This window comes from Microtus oregoni, unplaced genomic scaffold (assembly GCF_018167655.1).
Source record: "Microtus oregoni isolate MIOR12 unplaced genomic scaffold, Mior012 000036F_ref0000092, whole genome shotgun sequence".
In the NCBI taxonomy this organism is placed as follows: Eukaryota; Metazoa; Chordata; class Mammalia; order Rodentia; family Cricetidae; genus Microtus; species Microtus oregoni.
The window spans coordinates 3,880,001-3,905,325 of NW_024543095.1; the positions used below are offsets into that span (position 1 = coordinate 3,880,001).

Below are 25,325 nucleotides of genomic sequence, written 5' to 3' on the forward strand. Positions count from 1 at the left end.
AAAGTCCATCCCCATGCAGCATCCGTGGGTTTCCTAGTCAGTCACCAGCCTATGGGATAGGAATGTGTGCCATGCAGTGCAGACTGGACCCACTGCTGTACAAATGTGATGTATAAGAATAGGCCTTTCTTTGAGGGTCTCCTCTCAAACAGACCAGGGCTGTCTATTGGGGAAGGATTCTAATGATTTCTCTATGAGTTCTTAAATGGAACCCCCTTGGGGTTCATTTTAGCCTTGCCCCTAACTTCCCCTGGCACAGTGTACCCAAACCATCCTTTTTTTTTTTTTAAATCAACATGCTTAAGTGTATACATAGCTTTGAGTACCTTCAGATTTAAACCTGTCCCTTCCTCAGCTTCTGGTCCAAGGTTTGATACCTTTATCTTGCCCTAGACGCTTTTCATTTTTATATTGTTATATTACTTATTTGTAGACAAGGTCTCTAGCTCAGGTTGGCCTAGAACTTTCTGTAGAGCTGAGGGTGACCTTGAGCTTCAGCTCCTCTTAACAAGCTGTGTGACCAAGTCTGCTTCTGGGGCTGCTGGAGAGCAAACCTAGAGTCTTATACATTCTAGCCGAGCCCCTGGCCAGCCTGAGCTGCAGCCACAGCGCCTCCCGAGGCTCTTCTTTGGTTACCATCGGTGCGGTGTTCCACCTGCTCTGACTTTTGGCCATGCATGCCTGCCTTTGACATCATCTTTCAGGCAAGCACTTTGGCTTTCCCACCCAGAACGCCATTCTGGAAACTAGAAGGAGCAGTTTCTTCACACACCCTGCTGCTCCCGTGTCCCTCCTCCTCCCCGATGCCTTCCTTTTGATCCAGAGAGCTAAGAGCTTCCTGCATCTCCCATGGTCAAGAGAAGGACAGTGGTGGGTTGACCTTTCTTGGCACCCCTTAGTGTTTGCTTCTTGCAGGCCCAGAGCCTTAGTTGTAGCTCTGTCCTGGAGCGAGGACTGAAGGACTCAAAAAGTAGATGCAAGATAGAATCCTGCAGGTCCCGCAGTCACCATCAGACTTTAAAAAGCCTCAGCTGTCCCCAGAGAGACATAAAGCTAAAATCCCAAAAGCCTGTGGCAGGAGATGGTCAGCTATAGACACGACATATGCCTGGGACTGGGGCACATTCTTTTTCTCCTCCCACTTCCCTCACAGTGATGAGACACACAGGAGTCTATCTATCGGACTTGGAAGTGTGAGTTGTCTCCTCTGAGTGACACTGGCTCTCGCTAAGCCGACACACATCTTTGCATTGCAAGCCTTCTCTGTAGAATAGTCCAGCACCGTCCTTTTCATGTTGGAAGCTAGACGAAAAGGTCATATTCACTGTTGTGGAAAGTCCCTGGATTAGGGCCTGCAGATGGCTGGAACTGTTCCCATGGGAGCCTTCTTCTTCCCTACCCCCATGGGCACAACAGTGTATTTGTGCCCGGCTGTAGAGAGAGCCGTCTTTTTTCCACAGCCAGCCGGCTGGCTGCACACTGAATTCACAGAGCTTCTCTCCAAAGGCCTGTGTTGGGCCCGCCCCTCCCTCTTGCAGTAGCCATGTGTTCATCATGCTGCAGGGCCAGGGCCTATGTCTTAGAGTGCTCTTTGTTCCCAGTGTCCTACAAATAGAGGCTTAATGAGAGCTGAATGATGGATGGGGCCCTTCCTCTTTCCCTTTCCTGGGCCGAGGCTATCTCTGTACCTTGGCAATCCTTGGTGAAATGTTTTAACAAGATCAGCATTTTTCTCCCAGTCAGTCCAGTCTCTTACGTTGGAAAGAAAGGAGGATTGTACTGTACCGTGAAGAAAAGGGATGCATTTGGGTGGTGAATCTTGTGACTGAAGCCAAGAGCTATTCCTGGGTGTCTGGCGAACGTCCTGAGATGACCTTTCAGGCCTGAGTCTGAAATAATCCTTAGAGGATATGAAGACAGGATTTCATTCACACGGGGCTGCAGCTCGCTGGGGCTTCCTTCCTTTCCAGCCTGGTTAGGTGCAGGGCTGCCTCTGCCTGACTCTCCTCTGGCCACTTCCCGCCCCGGCAAGGATCTGTGTCAACCAGTCAAATCCTGCTTCCCACAGTTTATCCTTGGCTTGCTGCTGGCCTATCAGCTGCACAAACCTATCCCAGAAATAATATCCGTCTCTGCCCAGAGTTTCTCCCAAGCAGTGAATTCTGGGAGACTGGTGCAAGTTGCTTCCACCTCCTCCCATTTGTCTTCATTTTTTTATCTTGCACTGGGGCAATGTTTTTTTTTGTTTGTTTGTTTGTTTTGGTTCTGTTTGTGGGGTTTTGTTTTGTTTTGTTTTAGGTTAGGCCTTATAGTAGAAGCCTCCAACCATTCAGCTAAAACTGTGTTGGCTGCTAGCTTCTTAGCCAGGGATTTTATGGGAGCCCAAGGGAAAAATGGCTCTAGATCTTTTATGTGGAGTAGTACGGGCCAAGCCAAGAGAGCACGGCAAACTTTGTTGCTGAGGTGTTCGGCTCCGGTGTTCGGCTTCCCAGGACTTGAATTCATCTTCTGCCTTTGCGTTGGAGACCATAAAATACTTGCCCGTGACCATCCCTATAGATAGAGCAGGTATAAGCACTTTCAGTCCCCTTGCTCCCACTCCCTCTACCATACAGCTGAGAGAGGGGAGTGGTAGTGCTGGCGGGCTTTCTTTTTCCAGTTAGAGTGTTGTCGTTATAGGAAAATTCTTCCTTCCCTCTTTGTCAGTCATTTCCTGTTTTCACTGATCAAGTATGCACTTTGGTATTCTTATGCTTTTCAAAATTGGGTGACTGCTAGGAAACGTTCGTTTTCTTTATTTTTTTTTCTACCTGGCATAGCTCATAAGTTTTTAACACTGCTGCACCTTCCACTCTCTTTTCCAGTGCTCTTCATGCACCCCAAATTTACACTTCATTCTAGTCTGAGGTTTTAAATAGCATTGGTCACCAGCATCATGGTGCCACTACAATTTATATCCAGAATAATCTAGCTCCCTTTCTTTGTTTTATAGTCCTGGGGCCCAAAACTAAGGCTTTATTCATGCTGAACAATTGCTTTCCCGTTTAACTACATCCCAACACTCTTTCTTACTTTTGATTTTGAGATTGGTTCACCTGGAAATGCTGTTAGATCATGAGATTGGATGATAATTTGTTTCACTGTGGTCTTACCGTTGAAATTTTTAGGTCATATTTTTTCTCTTATATTGTGATAGTTTACATTAAATTTTTAATATAAACCTTAGTGAATAATTTATATCACTTCTTTAGTATAGTTTTACATGTAGAATTTCTGAGTCAAAGAGCAAAATTGTGGATGGATGTATATGTGTTATCATTCTAAAGATAATATTTATTCTTCGTAGACCATAGCAAAGTAGACTTAGACCAAAGAAGCAAGACCTAGTCACATTCCTGTCATTGAAATATTTTGGTGTGTTTACTTTCAACAGTTTTCTTTGCACATTTTTCAATGCGTGGCAAATCCTTTTCCATTTACTCTAACGCTGTGGCTGTCTTCGTTCTTGTCACGTGGCTTTCTTTGTAAAATAGTATTTCACTCTGTACGTACCACTTCTTGCTGGATGTCTAGGCTGTGGCATCTTTTGTTCTTAGGATGACTCCTGCTCAGGACATCATTTGATGTAAATCTCTGTGCAACCCGAAATTGTTTCTTTGGAATAAGTTCCTAGAAAAAGAACTACCAATCCAAAGAGAGCCAACAACATTAAGCCTCTTGATTATATCGCGCCTTAAGAACAGAATGTATAAATGAGTTTATCAAGATGTAGTCTCTCAGCATTGATAGTTCAAACAAATGGCAGCATCTCTGATCTGTAGCATCTACAGAGATGGGATAATGGTGGAGCCCGGAGAAGAAGGCAGAAGGCATATTATTATTTTGATATATTCTGATGTTGTAAATCTTCCTGTAGTTTAATTATTTATCACATACATTATAACTAATGATGCTTAGCTAACATTTTGCCAGCATTGAAAAAATAGCTAGTAATCATATTCTTGACCCACAGCTAACACAAGAGATATTTTCTAGATTGTACAGGCTATTCATTGTTCTATGTCTTAGTTAGGGTTTCTGTGGCTGTGAAGAGAGCCATGACCATGACAACTCTTATAAAGGAAAATGTTTAACTGAGGTGGCATCTTCCAGTTTAGAGGTTCAGTCGATTATCATCACAGCATACAGACAGACAGCATAGCAGCATACAGACAGACAAGTTGCTGGCCACATCTTGATTAGAAGATGACAGGAAGTGGACTGTCTCACTGGGCATGACTTGAGCATATTTGAGACCCACCCCACAGTGACACGTCCTCCAACAAAGCCATACTTTCCAACAGTGCCACTCTCTATGAGCTCATGGGGACCCATAATGTTCAAACTACCAGATTCCCCTAGTGACAACGATGCACCATGTAACCTTGAAAGACCAGTGCAATCGTACAGACCCACGAAGTTTGGCCAAAGGCATCCTTAGTGTTAGGAACCATTTGGGGGTCTCTGGGTTTGTCTCATGGCAAGTTCTTGGTTAACAAAACTTTGCTTCTCTGGATGTTAGAATAGACAATGCTTAGAAGTAGATCTAAATTTAACGGGCGCTTTCCATCTACCCAGCAAGTTTGCAAGGCTTCTCATGCATATAGGCAAAGTAGGCCAGTGTTCAAGTAGGGTCCAGTGCTCCTGTTGGTTTATGAAATCGTCAGTGCTTTCCATGGCGCTGCCTAGGGCACACACTAGTTCTCTATTTCTGTGGTAATAGCGTTTGATTTTTAAGCAAGTAGATTTTAAACAAGCGATTAAAACAGGAGCCTGACACCTACACGGATATAACAGAAAAACGAGGTGTTGATGTGAGGCTGGCAGACACTTGCTCCCCTGAGTGGGAAATTCTGCAGCATGGCTCTTTAGGGGGTCATTGTTGGAGAATATTATTCTAAGGTGTGTTACTTTTGTTTATGTTGCATTTGTTTAATTCTGTGAAGCTGTGTTACTGTGCCTGTCTAAAACACCTGATGGACTAATAGAGTTGAACGGTCAGTGGCGAGGCAGGAGGGAGGAATAGGCGAGGCTGGCAGGCAGAAAGGATAAATATGAGGAGAAATCTGGGAGAGAAGGGATAGGAAAATGAGAGAGAAAGGAGGAGGACTGTCCAGCTACGCAGCTGCACAGCCAGACATGGAGTAAGAAGGAAAGCAAAGGTACGCAGGAGTAGAGAAAGATATAAGCCCAAGACCAAAGATAGATGGGATAATTTAAGTTAAGAAAAGCTTGCCAGAAACAAGTCCAGCTAAAACCAGGCATTCATGACTACGAATAAGCCTCCTTGTGTGATTTATTTGGGAGCTGGGTGGCAGGTTCCCCCCAAAAGTCTAAAGAGTAAAACAGCTGACTACAGGCCCTCACTGGAACCGGCTCTCACTGGAACTGGCCGTGAAGGAATTTGTTTCCTTCAGAAGTAGAGCATCCTCTTTGGCAGAAGCACTAGGACACTGTCTGCTCAGTTATGGTTTCTGTCTTCCTTTGTTAGTTACCCCCCTGAAATATGATTCACTGCCTCCAGGTGCTTCCTGGCTGTTCCCCCCCCCCCCCCGCACTTTAGTGTTAGAGGTGTTCACACCAAACCACTTCTCAATGATGCCCTGTGTGACCACTTCATATCTTATAAAGTATTAAGACAGAAAGGCAGCCGCCCCAAGGGGTCGCAGAAACTCTTCAGGGAACATGAAAAACGGGGAGGGGTCTAAGGAAATCTACGCCCTCACCTTTAGCTTCCTTCTGTGGCTTTGTACGAATTACCATTCTGAGGGAATCTTTACTGGCTGCCTTTCCCCACCTTTCTGTCCAGATTGTCTGTCTGTCTCTTTACAAGGGAGCCATGGGCTAGGAATTTTCGGGGCATTAGAGAAATGGACCATTCAAAACAATGTATCCAGGTAGTCCCCTCACTTCACAGTGAGAAACTTATCCAATAAAAATTAACCTCTGTATTTAATAATTACTTGTGATATGTTTATTGAGTAGTTGGAGACTAATAGCCACATCAAGCCAATATAGAAAACTTGAATTTTTAAAGCCTTAAGGTCACCGGACTTTTTAAAATGTCAACTTATATGCATAATAGATCTTTTGTTGAGGGGAAGTATGCAAAACCCAGTGGCTAAAGCCTTGAAAACATCAAAAGATATTAAGAAAATATCCAGTCGGGTGTGGTGGTGCATGGCTGTAATCTTAGCTCATACAAGAATGTGGCAGGAAGGTCATGAGTTGGAGGCAAGCCTAGGGTACACTGTGTGTCTAGGCTAGCCTGGGCTACATACATGGAACACTTGTCTAATTTAAAAAGTAAAACAAAACAAGAGTAAATCCCATTTAGAAACTGACTAGAAATCCAGTCTCAAATAGAAAAAGGGTTATTATAAGGTTGACTCTGGAGCTTACTAATAAGTGTTTTAGTAGAAAATGGTTGATATCAGATTGCTATAGTTCTCATAATACACTTGAGTATAGTTTTGTTTTCTGTTTGTTTTTGCTTGTCTATTTTGTTTTGTTTGATGGCAAGGTCTCATCTCACTATGCAGCCCAGACAGGCCTGTGGCTCGGTACAAAGCTCAGGTTAGCTTTGAACTCTTGATAATCCCCCTTGCCTCAGCTTTCTGAGTGCTGCATGTATAAGCCTGCACTGCTGTGCTGAGCCTAACCCCGAGACGAGTTAAAAGAGTGGCGTGTACATCCTGGTTTAACGCGTTAGCATTTATGATCTAGGGGGAGTGTTTGGGCGTGGACGCGGAGGTGCAGTTGTTCCAAATTCTTCCAGTGATTATGTCAACAAAAAGGTGTACATACCCACACACCCTCTTACCCCTCCCTCCCAGGATAAGAACTGTGGTTCTGCAGCATCTGGACGAGGGGTAAATTTGAGATTGGACTACTTATCTTGACATGAATCCTCCTTTCAAGTCACATGGCATTGGGATACCCAAGGGGTCCTTTGGGCACCACTAGGAACACAGAGCTCAGACCCCCTCAGCTCAGAGGAGCTAAAGACGTCTGGACAACTGTCCTCTGTTTTCAGTTTTGTGTTGTCTGTGCTGTCTTAGGAAGCTCAGGCCACTGCTGTCGGCCTCAGTTGCCTCATCCATAGCAAGAATTAATCTCGTTTAATTTTGTTGGGCAGATAAATGTTGACATGAAGTCGTCCTGCTAGTAGATCTCCACAGAGGACTGAAAAGCTTTGCTCTCTGGCCCCCAAATTTAAAAGCACCCTTGATGTTCTACTCAGCTCTTTCCCAGTGTTAAAGTATATATTGTCTTCATCCTTGATTTCCCTGGCCATCTTTCTGGGAATGTTTTTTTCTCTCTAGGCCAATGGTTCTAAACTTGGGTTTCAGTTTATACTTTTTTGAAAAAACAATGTGTGAACTTTTCTTTATGTGTGTTATGTCTTTATTGTTTCAGTAATTAAGGGAATTTTTTTCAATCTTTACTCATTAGTTTATTTAGAAAAACAATGAAGCGATTATATGTTGATATAAATAATAGTTTTTTATAATACAACTATATTTTCTAAAACAGAAAAATCTTAGAAGAAAAGCATTGTTTTTACATTTTTAAATCTCTCTTATGTCTGGTCAGAGGAAAGATGGTGAGATTCTCATGTGTACTTCCCATGAGTATAAATTTGTTGCAATATGTATTGGTTGAAGAAAATGAATAAAATCTGGCTTATACAGATTATGCAGTTAGGAATAGCAGACATATTTTCACATCTCTTCCAGATTGTTTTTGGTACACTTTTTCCCTTTCCTTTCCATTTCTTCCCCTCCTTTTTCATTCTCTTCTCTCCTTTCCCCGCCTCTCTCCATTCCCTCCTCTCCTTCCCCCTCTCCTTCACCCCTGACATTGTTTTGAGACAAGACCTCACATGACCTAGGCTGGCCTTCAACTTGTTCAGTAGCAGAAGATGACCTTGAATTTCAAATCTTCCTTGCCACCAACTCCCAAGGGCTAGGATTACGTGTGGCAACAAGTCATAGTTTCTTTTTCTTAATTATTTATTCTTATTTTATGTGCATTGGTGTTTTGCTATGAGTGTTGGGGCCCCTGGAACTGGAGTTACAGACAGTTGTGAGCTGCCATGTGGATGCTGGGAATTGAATCCAGGTCCTCCGGAAGAGCATCCAGTGCTCTTTACCACCGAGCTCTCTCTCTAGCCCCTAAGTGGTAGTTTCTTAAATGTGATGTGTTTAGTGATGAAACCTTATGACTGAACTTTTTGTACTCTGACATTAAATTTTATTAGTCTGGCTTGTACCTTGCTTGGTTCTTTTCCCCATGTTCAGTTTTGTAGTGTACTACACTGATCATTTGGACATAAATTATTCAGATCTTCCAAATGGTGACACAGTTCGTTGTGCCATATCAAATTCATTGCAATGTCACATTGTGCAATGTCAAAAAAATAACATATTTGTTAATATCACTGCTGGCCTCATCAGAAAGCTAGCAAGTATTAGGAGTTATCAAGCTCTTGGCAGCTGATAGAAATTTCCCAAAATTCTAATTTGCACTTTAGAGTTCTATATTTTATCATTGGTGATAGATACCATCAGTCATTTCCTTGGACACTACAGATCACTTTTCATTATTGAGAAATCGTCCATGTTTTTTCAGTTGTTTTTCAAGTACAGTGGTGGCCATTGAAAAAGTGGCTAGTTTAGCTGGCAACTCAACCACGCGAGAGCTTTTATTAGGGGTAACCCGGGTACTGTGGTAAGCGGCAGAAATGCTATACTTTAATTTGGCGTTTCATCATCCTAAATATGGAAGCGTGATTGAGAGTCAGTGTCTGGTGAGTATGAAGAACATGAAGGGTTGTTATTTTGTTGTTGTTTGTCTTTGTTCTAAACATGTGAAGTGAGAGCGGATAAGTGATGGCAAGTACAAATTTCTGGCTGTACTTGTGAAGGTGCCAGCAGTTTCAGGAACTGTGGCTTTTTATATCATCAGTGTAGGTGTCAACACAGGGTGAAAAGCAAGTGGAATCTGCACAGTATTGAAAATATTTTTCTCCCCGTCTGTGCTTCTTCCCTGAAAGGATCTTGGGAGCAGCTTCTCTGGACGGAATAGAGTGTGGCTGAGCAGAGCAGCAGGGCTCTCAGCTAAGTTCCTGTTGGGGGGTACCCTTTTGATGGTACCCTTAAAGGTGGGCCATTAGCAGAGGGCTTGTTTTTGGAGGAAAGCAAGTGGACATGGTACTGTGTGGCACAAGTGGTACCGAGGTCACAAGGCAGGATAGCAGAGTTGTAGCGGGAGATCTGGAAGAGAGTTTCCACTGCATTTCAAAGCTGTAGGGTTTAGGAAGCATAGTCCAGACCAGGATGCCAGGGCTAAAGACGCAAGACTTTTGTCTCTAACATGGAGAAGGAAGGGATGGTTGAGATGGCAGCTGGGCCAGTCTGGACTTTCTGAGAGAAGAGACGTAGTCATGGGACATATGCATTGTGCTGACGGAGGAGGTGGGGGGTAGGAACTGGGAAGATTGGGCAGGAGGTCATCTTCTTTCAAGGGGTAATGATGATACACACATTTGATAAGATATAAATATCTGAAGTCATCTATGCCACAGAGAACTTTGTGGAAATTCTCTAATATGTTTCTGGGTCCAGCAGTATCAGGAGCTATTAGTACTCATTAATTGGAATTTGGAACCCCCGACTTGGAAGATGGGTGTGTGTTTGAGAGACGTTTATGAAAGATGGTGTTTATCCCAAGGATTTCCTTTTCCTTCCAGTTTCAAGGCTTAGGCACTTAAGCATCTTTGATCCAAAGGAAGGAGGTTCAGGGTTGTTCTAAAGGCAAGTGTCTGCTCAAGTGCCCTGAAGGATTGGGAGCACCAGGGAAGAACAGAGAGGGGTAAGGGAGATGTCCTGTAGTCTTGTTTTCAGAGAAAAGTTGAGATGTGAGGTGAGAATTACAAAACTGGATAACAGTTAGGTTTCCCAGAACCCCCTCTGTAACCCTATGACCCTGAAAATCCCTGTGTGTTCCACAGTCACTTGCTACATTCAAAAGCCAATAAGATGATAATAGTGCTAACAACACGATAAGATAGCCAGAGGTCAGATTTCAAAGACTATAGTTCTTGCCATGATACATAGCTTAAGGACCAAAGAACAGGGTATGTTGTTCATCTGAATTAGCTGCAGCTCATTTATTCCAGCAAGATGCTGGGCAAGACCAGCCCCTCCTAAGAAGGAATAAACACACAAGGCTTGTGTGTTTATTCCTTCATGGTTGTTCTCTAGGAAAACTAAGAATTCCAGGCTTTGGGAATCTAGGGTTCAGGAGGTATCTGCTTTTATGGGTGAAGACCCCTGGAGTAGACCCAGGGAGGAAGGCCGGGGGCTTTCCAGGGCTTCCATGGAGAGAGAAGGGTTTGGTCAAGAGAGTGGTTTCCATTCCAGCTGTCCTAATCCATGTCATGGGGAAGCCAGAGGCTCTGGGAGAGAGGCAGTGTCATCACAGGTCTTTCTCAAAAGAGCCTGGTCTGAGATTTTTGAGTACAAACCTAGAGTGTAGTACATTTGCTCCTGTCCCAAGCTACAGTGGTTGGCTTTCCAGGCCCTTGCTCGGAATGCTCCTGGGGGACCCTTGCTCTACTTACTAAGGGCAAGCATTAGCAATGCTAGAGTTAAGAGTTTCCCCAGCATGTTCACACATACCCGGGTTTGGCGCTCTCTCAAGCCCCATAAGATCAGCATTAGTAGACATCCAAATTTATAGAGGGGGAGAGAGGAAGGAGCTAGCTGTGCAACAGGACCCTGCACCAACCCTAGTAATCCTGAGGAGTGCAAACTACTTCCTCTCTTTATTCAAGGGACTCAGAGGAACTAGAGCTACCCAATCAAAGTCACAGAGATATTAAGAGTTAGGGGCCGGGTAAAAGCCAAACTTTTCGAACCCCTGGTCCACCTGCAAGAACAGTGATTCTTTTCCATAGTTGGCTTGGGATTGGTTCTTTGTTGCTCTCTGCAAATGGAGAGGGTGAAGGGTTACTGTGTGGTTTTGTGCACAGTGCCTTGGGGACTTAGCCTGACTATTTCTCCCAGGCCTTCTGCCTTCCTCCCCACCCCAGCTTCTTCTGCCCTCTGCTCCTCCCCAGCAAAGAGGAGCAGGGTATCCGGGGCTGCCCATGTCTCAGCTTGCATAGCTGGTAATTAGTGCTTTGTGTCCAGCTAGGCACCTTTCATCCATCCCACCTGCTGGTGTCTGCTTTCCCCATTAGCACCTCCCAGCTCCTTGCTGAGCCCTCCACCCTCTCTGTGGCCAGATCGTCTTGTTTGTCGAGATGATGGCCATGCAGTGCACCGACAGGGAAGGGCCACAAAGACGAGACTTGCTCACATTTTCCAGAGTAGGTGCCAGGCGACTCTTTCTTATCCCCACCCCAGAGGCAGCTAGGTTTAGGTCACCTGGCTTAAAGGCAGACAGCTGATAGCTAGGCCTCCAAATTTGGGGCCTTTGGAGGCCTAGTTTTGTCTTTCAGTTCCTCTCTGTTCGTGAAATGGGAGCTGGCTCACCAGCAACTCTCTCGCCCCAGCAAAAGGCTCCTGATGAGTTCGTGGTCTCTAGAAACCTGGGCACAGCCCCAAAGTTCTCAGCTCCGAGGCCACCAGTATTGGTCAGCCAATCCAGCAGCCCCAGTCTTCCTTAAAACCCTGTTTTCATTGTCCTCATAGTTAGGTAGCTGGAGTACAGTTGCTGTTTGAATTTTTATTAAATTTGTGTTTATGTGAATTACATGTAAAATCTGGCCACCTTTCAGGGCTCATTTAGCTGCCCGTGACTAGTGAACACTGGACCGAGCAGCACGGAAAGCATTTTCATTACAGCAGAGCATCCTTTTGGACTCCACAGCCTTCACAGCCAGACATGCCAGTCTGCTGGCGTCTACATTACCAAGACCACGTCCTGGGTCATCCTAAAGCTTCCTTTGCTTTTCAGTGCAGTGGAACCTTCTCCCATTCTCAAAGTGCAGGGATCCATTGTGATGAGGGGGCACTTTGCAAGGGGTACCTCTGCAGAGGTGTCCTCTGTGAAATTCATGTGCATATGGGACTCAAGATGTTCTTGGTGTATGGGTGACTGACAAGATTCCATTCCGTCTGTGTAGGTGGGAACTTGGTGCTCACCTATTCTGTTCCTGCCATTCTCCTGGGCATCTCCACCTGACACCTGGTTGTGGAGGGCAATGGTGGCAGAAACAGGAAGGGATAGAGCTGAAGAAAGTGCAGTTGGCATCTGGATGCCTCTAGATTAGCCCTGTTGTGGGTGAGAGTAGGTGCCTCCCATATCTCCTTCTGAAGAGCGTTGACTGTAGGGGGATTTTTCCAGTTGGTTGGTTGTTTTTCCTCCCAGAGCGAAGACAGGGCACTTTGGACTTGAAGTTTCTGGAACAGGGGCATTTCTTTTGTTCTCTGCCAGGCTCTGCCAGGCAGCCCAGTGTGCAGGACGCTGTTCGCCTGCCGCCCCAGCCGTACCTGTCATGTGCTTGGCAAATCGAACGAGAGTTCTTTCTTTTTCTTCTTCTTTTTTCCATTGCCTTCCCCACCCCATCAAATTGTAGGTGCGACCTCTCATTTTTCTGCTGCCTAGATGATTAAAAACCATGACTTAGTGGAAAAATGCTGACCTCCTCAGGGTCAGCCTCTTAAGCAGCTGTCGGAGATAAGATTGTGCTGGCAAAAGGCTCAGAAACACTCTGCAAGGCTTTCTGTCTTTTCCCGATGCTGTTCTGGTGCAGGATGTGTTTTTCGTGGTTGCTTAGTTTTGGAGAGCGATATAGTTTCTAGAGGCACAAATTTGTGTGATCTGTTAATAAAACAAAAGCTCTGATGGCAGGGTTAGAGTAATTATGAGAGTGATTTTTACAAATACAAGCTTTGTGAAAATATTTTTTTTTTCCTGAGCCTGGCCAGTGGTAGTACACATAGGCAGAAGCAGGCAGGTCTCTGGGAGTTTGAGGCCAGGCTGGTCTACAGACAGGACAGGCTCTGAAACTACACAGAGAAACACCCTCTCAAAAAAGCAAAACCAAACCAACACACACACACACACACACACACACCTTTTAACGTTTCTTGCTTCGAGGAGCTCACAGTGCAGAAGCCTTTAGCAACTACTGTAATGTTGGCTGTGGGATGCTCGGATCACCCCCACAAGGACTTATGGACCTGACTGTCGAGCTCTTGCTGTGAAAAGCATTGATTGCTATCATTTTCACGACTGTGTTCGCCGTGTGGCTTCACGCTCGGGAGTAGATACCAACTCTAGACCTGTGGAAATCGTTCCAAAGAAGGCATTAGGATTTGAGTTTTGCCTCGGTCTTCCAAGAATTGTATCACTTCTGTATTTATGACCTTGGACCCACCAAGTGTGATGAGGAGGCCACTTCATTTCTCTGGAGGAGAAACTGAGGTGGGAGCTTGAGAGGACCTGGCAATGGTCACGCAGCTGATGACAAGGGTCTATAATAAGGATCCAGATCCCGTGGCTCAACCCAGTATCCTCAAAGGAGTTCTTCACTCAAGTCCTGTAGTTATCTGATTTCTAGGAATGTGGTCTGCACTTCTAGCTCTAGGGGTCTACCACTACCTACTTCATACCGTCCTTATGAAGACGGAGGTCCTGCTCAGCAACGGCCTCCTCCATTATCAACATCACCCTTCCAGCTTGTAGTAGGATCTGCTGTTCTGCTGCTGCCTGGGCTGTCTCTAGTCCTTTCTGTTATTCGGTGTCTTGAGTAATCGTTAGAATCAGGTTCTCACGTCTCCTGGCCATGCCACAAGCTGTCCTGTGGAAGATAGAAGGTTGGTCCAGAGGCTTCCTTTTAGCTCCCACAGCTGCATCTCAGGTCCAGAAGGATGAAAGTCTAGACTGAAAACTTGGGGCTTCCGTTTATTGGACAGTCATCCCTGTCCATGAACTGGAGCCTTCCTCAGCCAATGGGACCCGTAGGAATCTGAGTCTTGCTTGCCTTGCTCACCTTTCCCTCTGGAAAACTGAAATGATAAGATGGACCCAGGTGTATCCTACTTAAGGATGAGCTTTGAATCCTGGTTTGGCCTTGTGGCCTTCAGAGTCCCAGGCTCTTGCCTAAGCTGGCAGTGATGTCTCCGTGAAGGGACAGATATCGGTAGAGCTTTGCAAAACGAAGCCTGCTTTCCGTTCACTGGAGAGTGCCTACATCCCCCCACAGAGCTCATGCTTGGAAGGGTCCTTATGGCCTCACCCCCCAGGATGGGCTCAGCTCCATAGAAGTAAGCAACACCCCCCCCCCTCCGCCAAAGCCTAGCTGACCTGCTCTCCACCCACACTTGTCGTTGTGAATGCTCTGCAAAGTCCAAGGGCAAACATCCGAGTGGGTGGCTTAACAGGAGCCGGTGGTCAGCTTTCCTATCTGACCTGTGTGGGTCCAGCCCCTCCCTGGTTTGTTTTCCTTCTGGCTGCTATTAGGATACTTTTTACGAGCCCTTTTAAGTCTTTAATGATGCGTGTTCCAGCCGCTGGCTTAAGGTTTAATCCCAAGCAATAGGCCTTTATTGGATAAATGGTTAATAATCACTGGTCTGAGGGGATTGAGACGCTTTGTGAGGCCCGTGATTCTCAGAAGGCCCACGTGGCCTGTGACAGGATCTGAGTGTGTGTAGGGAGATCAGACACTCCAGGAGTTCTGCAGAACTGGGGAGGCGGCCTAAGTATCTTTTCATACAGCAAAAGCCAGCAGCTTCCCTGCATTTCTCCAAACTCCAAATATCTATTTCCATCCACTTGAGTTCTATGCAAACAGACTGTGTGACCTTCAGTGAAGACTCCTTTTCCCCTAGGGGCCTGGGTTTCCTGTCTGTCAGACAGGTGGGATGAGATGGCCTTGAAGGTGCCAAGTATCAGCGATCTGGTGAGCCCCAGATTTCCCAGGCCAAAGCTCCTCTCTCCTTGGGTGTGTCACTGAGGGTTATGAATGGCAAGGGACCAGCAGGCCAGAGGATTAAGTGCTTAGCTACTGGGCAGAGAATTGGGTCAGCTGGAGTCACAGGGCAGTATTGCAAAGGGAAGCCAAGCTTGGCTCTTAGTTTTATAACCTGGCTCAGTGTTTCGGTCGGCACTGGACAGAACCCACAGTGGGTATTAATAAGCGGTGCCTCTTTCACGGGACTCTGGAAGGAGAGTCGAGTCCTCCAGGTGTGCAACTGGCAAGAAGCCAGGGTTGCTCACAGGTGAAAAAAGGGAAGGTTCCAAGAATTTTGTTCCCAGCTAGCTTGTGACCGGAAGCCTTGCCTTGATCTGAGTTTGGCTTGGACGTGACAGTTTCAATAAGATCTAAAGGGGCCGGTGATGCCGGAGTGTGGGAGCAAGCACACCTGAGCTTGCGTCTTCGTTAATGTCAGACTAGAACATGAGGAGCACTTGGTTTTGACTGTGTCAGTTTGAAATGATGAAGAGCCCGGTTGTTTGTTTCTTCTCAGCACTGGTAATTACTCTGGCAGGAGCGTGATGTTTTCACATCTGTTGTATGATGTGGACTGCAGGCATAAAATGCTTGTTCCGAAGCGAGGCCTGGCTTACGTGAAGACATGATTTTCTGTTCTTTTATCTAGCAGGAAAGCACTACAGCCGAGTTACACCCACCCTTTTGTTCAGTCGTATGGGCCACAAATTTTTAGCTTCAGGATTAGAAGAAATGTCTGGCTTTGGAATAATTTTCCCTAGAACATACTCCCTTGATTCCTTTCTTACACCCACAGTGTCTAGAAGGCAGAACATAATCCTTGGAAGATGGCCAGTGCGCTCTCTCTCTCTCTCTCTCTCTCTCTCTCTCTCTCTGTGTGTGTGTGTGTGTGTGTGGGTGTGTGTGTGTGTGTAAGGAAAGAGCCAAGCTTCTCTTTTCAGATATATATGTGACCAGATGTCTGTTTTGCTCTTTAAAATTTCAGATCTTTCCCGACCCATCAGACTTTGACCGATGCTGCAAACTGAAGGACCGTCTGCCCTCCATCGTGGTGGAACCCACAGAGGGGGAGGTGGAGAGCGGGGAGCTCCGGTGGCCCCCTGAGGAATTCCTGGTCCAGGAGGATGAGCAAGACAACTGCGAAGAGACAGGGAAAGAGAAGAAAGAACAGTAGAGTCCCGAGGGCTCACCTGGGTCGTGCGAGCCAGTGTACCTGAACTGTTTTTCCCATCGCGATGGAAGAAGAGAGTGAGCCACAATCATTCTGAAAAATGTCAAACGAGGCTTCCGTTTTGCACCTGAAAATCTCCGAGTCGGTTTTCTTTTGTCTTTTTTTTTTTTTTTAAATTCGTTGAGCAATGGAGCCCTCTGACAACTTGCAAGGCTGAGAAAGGAAGCTGCTGAAAACAGGGGTGTGGGTGGGGGTGTGGGAAAGGGGTGCTGCTTCTAAGATCCCTATCTGAACTCTAGTGCCAGAGGCAGTGTGTGTGTGGTGGTGGGGGTTCTGGCTGAGGGAGGGAGGTGAGCACATGAGCAAGAAACATTTTGGGTTTAAAAAAAAACGAAAACAAAACAAAACAAACCCCACATTTTTAAAGAGAACTACAGCCAGTAAGTGCTTAACAGCATTTGCTCTGGCTGCCGGGGCATCTGACAACCAAGTTTTCATCTCCAGTCTTGCTGCTCACCTCCACTAACCTTTGCTTTCATTTCAAGCCTGTTGGCTACCCACAGAGAAACGGGGCCAGGACAAACCGCCTATGAGCCTATGAAGTAAGCTGGGGGGCTCCACAGGAAAGGAAGCGTCCCCCTGTCCTTCCCGCAGACTCTGCCCCAGCTGCTTCAGGTTCTCAGCCCCCAGGGACCTGGAGGCTTGTAAGGGGTAGTACTTTTGAGTTTTTCTTCCTATTTACCTTTTTTGCCTCCTAATACATTGGGGGAAATAGTCAGAGCACTTCTCGCCCTTATGGGACACCCCAAGGCTGCAGCCTGAACACGGAGTGCCTCCCTCCACTGTGGGTCTCCTAAGAACTCTTACCAAGTCCTCATGGAACAGAATGGTAGAAGACTCAGCTCCCCCAGGCCTGCTTTTCTGTCTCCTTTGATCACAGCAGTCAGGGGGATGGTCCCTAGCTCTGCTATGAACTATCACCCATCTGACCTGCAGCACCACCCCAACGCGGTCTCCAGCCTGACTATTGTGGGAGGTAAAAGCAGAGTGTGTTTTCCTGGTTGGATGGTTGGCTAGTGGGGCCTTTCATGATGCTGATAGATTCGCTGAGACTCCCATGTGGTACCGGATTTCCCATGGGGTGGTTTTTACCCTGGGGTCACTGCTGCTCCCCGTGATGCACCTGAACACAAGTTGGGGGAAGGTATGGGGTGACCTGGGATATCCTTGTGGAATAGCAGCCTTTATCCCTTTCCCAACTCACCTGTTTCTGGCAAGGGTAGCAGTTGCATGGGGGAAATTAACATCTGGACTCAGCCTCTGATCATAGCTCAGAACCTTCTGGAATAGTAGGTTAGAAGGCAGAGTTCTCAGAGGGGGACTGTTTGGTCAAGAGGTGGACTTAAAGCCTTCCTTGGGCTTCCCTCAACCAACTGAGGCACTCCCAATGTCCCCTCATATCTCTGTCAGTCCAGCTTGACCCCCATCTTTGGACTAGTGTGTCTAGCTGTATTTAATACCTCAAAGTCAGTGTGGCTCTGGGCCACGTTGGGGCAAGAGCGTGGGGGTGTGCTGTTGACGCGGCATTCAGCGAGGTTCGGATTGGGGATGCCGATGGTCATTCCCCCACCCCCTGCCTCTTCCCTCTGTCGTCTGCCTGTGATACACACCGATGGCAATAACTTTTTCCGGCTCCTCGCAGAAGTGGGAGAGAGCTGCAGCCAACCCCGTGACGGGGGAAGCGTCTCTCTCTTGCTCTCGCTCTGCTCTGTTTTGGCTACAGAGATCTGTTCATCCCATGTTTCCCCTCCTGCAGCATTTCCTGTCCCTCGCCTCCCTTTATGGACAGCTGTCTGGCCTTTTAAATTCCTGTGTTTTGGTGTCTTCTCAGCCCTACCCCAGTTATCTGTCTTGGTCTTGCTGTGTGATGGAGACGTGCTTGTAAATCCAGTATCAAATCAGCTTTGTGTATATGTGTGTTTATGGGGTGGTTTCTTCCTTTCGCTGGTCACTAGACCGTGTTGTACAACTGTGTGCAGTCTGAGCAGGCCAGGGCCTGACAGTTAATGGCAGGCCCCTCAGCCGTTGAGCCTGCTGGGGAGACCCAGCTGCTCTTGGGCAAGTGGCTGAGCTCCTGTCTGGCCTCCTCCTCCTCCTCCTCCTCCTCCTCCTCCTCCTCCTCCTCTTCCTCCTCCTTCTCTTCCTCCTCCTCCTCCTCCTCTTCCTCCTCCTTCTCTTCCTCCTCCTCCTCCTCCTCCTCTTCTTGTAATCTGTGTGTATTTCTAACTGATTGTATTGAAAAAAAAATCCTAGTATTTCAGTGACATTGCCTGTTAGAGATGAACCTCCTGTGACTTCTGTCTGTTCTGTTTTGAGGCTCAGGGAGAAACTAGCATTTTTTTTTTCCAAACTACTTTTTGTCACTGTGACAGTTGTAAATAAAGTTTGAAAATGCTTTCCATTCTGGCCTGGGTTTCTTCTCCCCCACCCCACCCCGCCCATGCATGGGAATGGAGTTGGCTCAGGAGTCAGGGGACTTGCCCTGGAGAGGGCTCACAAGTGTGTCTCCTGCCGGCGCATTACACTAACACTTCATGGGAGACATGACTAAAAGTCTGTTCACCCGAGTCCAGCGTGGTGAACTGATGGGGCTGGAGAGATGGCTCCGTGGTTAAGAGCACTGACTGCTCTTCCAGAGGTCCTGAGTTCAATTCCCAGCAACCACATGGTGGCTCACAGGCATCTATAATGAGACCTGGTGCCCCCTTCTGGCTTGCGGGCACACATGAAAGGAATGCTGTACACATAATAAATAGATAAATATTTTAAAAAAATAAATAAAATAAATAGGAACATGACCCTGAAGTAGCCACATCACTGACACAGTCTCATTGCAGCACTAATGACGACTTCCCACAGTCGAGTAGACTCAGTCCCCATTTCATGTAGCTCTCCACCCTCTGCATACTCTCCCTCTTCCTGAGACCACTGCAACTGGGGTAGAATTCCAGAAAACCTGCAAGTACAGTATGCACGGAGGGAGAGAGCGGCTGGGCTCTCAGGGAAGGGTGGAAGGATCCTCCTCAGTACCTCCTTCTGACCTTGAGGATCTTTGTGTGGCCACAACTCTCCTGGTGAAAGTTGTGGTGACCGTCAACACTCAGAGGACAGCGTTCTACAGCTTGACCTTTCCGTGTGAGTCCACCTAACACCTGGTGGGACGGAAACATCCTTTCTTCTGTTAGGAGTTCTCAGTTCCTGATTCAGATTGGAATCCTCTGGAGAACCCCATAGGCAAATGCCAGGCCCTTACCCCCAGAAACTTGGATTTCGAGGGTTTGAAGTGGACTGGACATCTGTATTTTCTAGAATCTCTTGGGAAGATTCTTTTAGCACGAAGCCAAAGGTCTGAACTAACCCTTTAAAGGAAGAGAAACTCAAGATGTGTCATAAGAGTTTTCATAAAGGCTGGGGCTGGGGAGTGGCCATACCTAACTATGAACACAGAAATGAAACACGGTCCCAGCCGTTTGCCCAGTGCCCACTACTTGTCCCACAAAAGGGGAAGTAAACAAACTAGCAATGACGCAGGCTCTTGTGGTGTGTCATCTTGTAAGTGTCAAATGGCAAACGTGAGTTCAAGGTCAGGAAGAGGCTAGGCGCTCTGAGAATGACGGTTAGGTCAGTGGGAACGTTCAGAAGGCCTCAAGAAGACCTGACGAGAACTGACCGGGTAATGAAGAGCTGAGAGAGGAGAGGCTCACTGTGGGTGGGAGGAAGCTGCACAGAGGAAAGCCTTGGCATGGACTTGACTGGCACGGGTGGAAACAGACAAGGTGAGGAGGACTGCTCGGTCATGGGGACCTTTAGACTTCATTCTGTTCCAAGGGGAGGACCTTGCCTAGTGTCATCTACATTTTGACGTATATCGACTCAGTGGTGCAGGGAGAAGGAGGCAAGATGAGACTCTGGAAGACCAGGGCAGACTTGGCGGGTGTCAGAGGGAGAGAAGGTGATGCACATAGATGAATTTTTGAGCATTTTCTACCCCGAGGCTGCATATTTTTGCCTTCAGTAAGCCCTCATTTAGACTCCTAACACTGGTGAATAGACATAATCATGCGATCTGTGCTCAACTCCCAGCCAGTACTAATGGAATATCAATCCATGCAGATGTTAGCCTTATGAAGCTCCCAGATGGATGAATCTGCTACCCAGAGAGGAACTTGAAAAATTCATCCATTTCCATATTAGGTTGTCCCTCTATCTTACTCCAATATTTTGAAGTTTATCTAATGTGGACTCCTTGAACACACCGTCTCAAAAATCTGTCTCTACTTGCATAGATATCACTTATGTGGGAAATGCTACAAAGCTACAAAAAAGGAGAGAGAATCAAGATGTGATTTATGTGGTCATAGCACCTGAACTCAAAATATAGACATCTACTGAATTTCCATATAGTAATAAACAACTGGAAATTGGAATTGAAGTAATATAACATTTACAGCAGCATCTAAAAACTATTACATAGGAATAAATGTTCAGCATATTAAAAACCCGGCAACAAGTTCACAAAACTGAAATTAAAGAAGACATACATAACTGAAAGATATACCATGTTCATGGACTTGGGGACTTGATGTAATTAAGGCAGTACTTTCTTGATTGATTTATAAATTCAAGACAATCAAAATCACTGCATGAAACTTGTTTTCTTAAAAGCTGATGATCTGATGCCGACATGTCTATAAAAATTCAAAAGACTCAGAAGGGCCAAAGCAATGCTGGAAGAGAAAATAGTCTTGCAATTCTTGATTTCAAAATTTATAACAAAGCAACAGCCATCAGGACAGCACAGAATTTGCATCAATAGATTTATAAGACAGACTGCAGTCCAGAAATTACTTGACATAGGCCAGTTGATTTTTTTTTGACAAAAGTTCTATGTCAGTCCAGCGGAGAAAAAGAGTTCTCTCAACAATTGTGAAAGTAGGAGCTTCTGGTCACAGAACCCCAATTCTTCGTTTCTGTCTCATGTGCTCTTCTAGACAGAATGATTCTGTTTGAAAATAGCTCCTTCATTTCTCATGGTTGGCCAATCTCTTCAACATTGTCCTACTTTTCAAATCTCCCGATAGAGGTACAGCAAGGAGTGACTGATGAACTGTGTTACACGGGCTGATAGAATTTGGCTCTTTTATTTGGACTTCGGGCCAGTTTCATTCTGTCTAGACTCCTCTGCGTTCTTGCCTGGGGACTGAAGATAAGACAAACAGCTCTGAAATAGGATTGTGAATACTCAAATGCTTAGCTGGCCCCCACAGTCAGGAGTTTCTTTACCCTCTTTTTGAAGATCGTATGGCTAATGAATAATAGCTCTTGTCTTCTGGGCCCTGATTATTTCCTCTGGTTCCTTTGTGCACACAGTATAAAAGTAGCCTCACGGTAAAATGTTCCTCTCCCCTCAAGTGCAATTCCCCTTCTGACACCTTTTGTTCATCATTCTGAGATTTGAAAAGCAAAGAGAAGTAGGAGAATTTCAGGCCTGACTGTCCACCAAGATATTGGACAAAACATCAGGTTTGATCCCCAGCTTTGCAGATACAACTCGAGGTGGTACAGGGCTGTAATTATAGAACTCAGGAGGGAGAAACAGGAGGAGCAGACATGAAAGGTCATCCTTAGGTTATGTAACAAGTAATGGTTTAAGTTGGCGTGAACAGAGGAGAAAATCTAGGGGAGAAATATAGCAAATAGAAAGGCCCTGCAGGAGAATTTGGCTTGACCTTTCTGAGACAAGTCTGTAAGACAGTAGCTACAGCAGAGGGAGACATGTCTGTAAGACAGTAGCTACAGCAGGAGAAAGGTGGCTCAGATCAGGGACCTCATTTGTGGGTCTTAATGGCTATAAACCTGTGAATTTAAGGTTATATGACCCTCTGTGAGCAATGCTCAAGGAAGTGAGCTTCTGCATCAGGCAACCATGAACATCTTTTGGTCTGCTCATCCGAAACTGGTAGACCAGAAAAACTGCCCTGTCCTAACAGGGATTCTAGATCTTCAAAGAATGAGATCAAATAGAATTCAATCATTCATCTATCCCTAAATAACTCTGATTATGATAGGAATATGAGTTCTGGGAGAAGAATGCTTGACCTTTAGCCTAGCCCTTCCTCTCATCTTTTCTTCTCTTTGCCTCACTTTCCTCATTTATAAGCCATTATGGATTATGGCTACGATGAGCTTAAATGCATTTCTAAGAGTAACCCGCTTAGAACTGTATCAGGCCCTTAAAAAATGCTCAAGAAAGCTGGGAGGTGATGGCGCATGCCTGCAGAGGCAGATAGATCTCTGTGGTTTGAGGCCAGCCTGGTCTACAAGAGCTAGTTCGGGAACAGTTAGGGCTGTGACACAGAGAAATCCTGTCTCAAAAAACCAAAACCAAAACCAAACAACAAAACAAAAACAAAAAAAGAAAACTGCCCAAGAAATGTTAGCCATCGAGGCACACAAAATAATATTTCAACCCCAAAGATGTCCACATCTGGATCTCAGGAACTTGTGACTATGTTATGTTAAATGGCAAGAGGTGGGGTCATGATTGCAGATGGAACCGTAGGGTTGTTACTTTATCAGTTGACCTACGCCTGAGGATCGTGGGTTATCTAAGTGAGTCCAGTCTAAGTACAAGGGTCATTGCATTAAAAGAAGGGAGGAAAGGGCTGAGTAGATGGCTCAGTAAGTGAAGTGCTTGCTTTGCATGTACAAGGATCTAACTTTGATCTCCAGGACTCATTAAAAAAAAGTTGGGTATAAAAATGGGTCAAGTATATCATAGCCCTCCCCTGAGGCTCAGGGACTATTTAGTAGAGGAACAGAAAGACTGCGGTGGAGATAGGGGAGGATCCAAGCCAAACACTGTCTTCTGGACCTGACTTCTGTGCTCCACAAACTCACAGTAGCTGCATCTGTGTGCATGAGCTCAAACCAGTCAACATTCTAGCATTGGTCAGGGAGACTGGGTCATGAACCTCCACCTGTAGTTAAAGAGCTATTGACAGTTGATGGTTTCTGGAGCAGAAAAAAAGAAACCATAAAGTTGGGAGGTGGTGGGAAAAACGAGTAGGTCTGGAGGAGTTAGGGGAGGATTGGAAGTGAATATGATCCAAATGCTTTATATGCATTATGAAGCTCCCAAAATAATGTCTATCTATATTTATATAGAGATATAGCTATAGATCTATAGGCATATAAGTAGATCTATAAATATCTATAAAACAACTGCATCATTATACTATCTATTTATCTACTTATAGATCTATAACTAGATAGATCTATAGATATCTATAGATAGGTAGGTAGAGAAATAGATCTATAGATATCTATAGGTAGGTAGGTAGATAGATGATAAATAGATAGATCTATAGATCTCTAGGACCCATTTTTAAAAAGCTGAGTGTACAAATAAGTCAACAGTATCATACCCATTCTCTGGGGGGTAGACATCTATAGATTCATTTATACACCCATAGAACTATAGATATATCTCTAGATAAATAGATGGATAGATAGATAGATAGATAGATAGATAATTGTGCACTTGTTTTTCCAATGAAGCAGTTGCAGGCAGACCCTCTGACCTCTACAGCTGTAAGATGAGAGTAAATTACTTTAAGTTACTGATGTTTTAATACTGTTACATCCACAACCAGAAACTAAAATGCATTCCTGTGTATGGGCCTTGTCTATGTGGCGTCCAAGAGCAATGACTGCACAGGGTTCCAGACTTCCTCAGTCTCAGTGTCCTATGTAGGCACCAGGAAGAGACATCTGTCATGTGGAGAAGCCATCAGGACCAGGGAATGGATTGCTTTGGACACTATAAAGCCTTTGCACTAGACGCTTGAGAATTAGTGACTCATTTAGTAGAATTCTCCTCTCTCTCTCTCTCTCTCTCTCTCTCTCTCTCTCTCTCTCTCTCTCGTTACCTGGATGGAAAGCTTACGCTGGTAGGCCATTGATTTGCAATACTTCCTTGCCATTTTCTGCCAGAGAGAAACCAGCTAAATGAGCAAAACAAATTGACTCTTCTCCGTGTCTAGCTCCAATTTACAGCACTCTGGCCTTCCTCCATTTCTTCTGTTTCTCACCACCCTTCTGCAAATCGTATCTTTTCATATAGAAGATGATTCTGTTTTCACACAACCAGCAATGGTGGGGATGACAAAAGGCGGTGGAGTCTGGGGACTTCATCTATCAAATCCCATTGGGCAGAATACAGGTTATTTGCATTTTGGTTTCCTCTGGTAGCTGCTGTCCTTCCTGCTCACCAAAGAGGACTCCATGAATACATATTTTCCCCTCCCTCAGTGAAGTAGGCGTTTTCAGGGTATTTCATCAATGAGGAGGCCGATGCCAGAGCTTCACGATACAGTTTGTGACCAGAAGGAGAAGTATTAGAATCAATTCTGTACTAATAAATATGTGAACCAACTGGCTAAGAGAAAAACCAAATGAGAAAAAGCAATAACGCTAGTATTTTCCCATCACCATGGTATCAATGCTTTCTCTGTGGCCAATGTCATAGAACTGACATGGGTCCAAATTTGGTTCGGCTGAGCACAGTTCTGGAATCCTCCATATTGACCCCATCTCAGTCATGAGAACACAGAATTGGCTTCCTTCTCTAAGGAATGACTACCTCAAAAGCCAGAGCAATCCCTAGCTCAGGAAGAAAATTTACTGAAAAAAGTGTCTGGTACAGTGTTGGAGTAGGGAGTGTTACTTGTTCCCCACCACCCAGAGCTGAAATAATCACACAGAAACTGTATTCATTAGATCACTGTTTGGCCCATTAGCTCTAGCTTCTTAGTGGCTAACTTTTACATCTTCGTTTAACCCATCTCCATTAATAGGTATATCTCTACGTGGCTGTGGCTCACAGGCTAAAGTTCCAGCATGTCCTCTGACTCTGCCTTTCTTTCTCCCACCATTCAGTCCAGCTTTCCCTGCCTACCCAAGTTCTGCCTTGCTATAGGTCCAAAGCAGTTTCTTTATTCATCAGTGGTAATCACAGCACACAGAGGGGACTCCCTCATCGGCACCGTATTTTCCAAACTGAATTATGACTCACAATGATGG

General features: G+C 45.6%; 1 protein-coding gene across 1 annotated transcript in view; it reads left to right on the forward strand.

Moving 5' to 3' along the window:
* Window positions 1-18,642, forward strand: part of Lbh (LBH regulator of WNT signaling pathway) — a 25,353-nt gene extending 6,711 nt beyond the window's left edge. The window contains exon 3 of the mRNA XM_041631294.1: window positions 15,996-18,642. Coding sequence (XP_041487228.1) covers window positions 15,996-16,184 — 189 coding nt within the window. The 3' untranslated portion in view covers window positions 16,185-18,642. The remainder of the gene's footprint in view (window positions 1-15,995) is intronic.
* The last annotated feature ends 6,683 nt before the right edge of the window (window positions 18,643-25,325 follow it).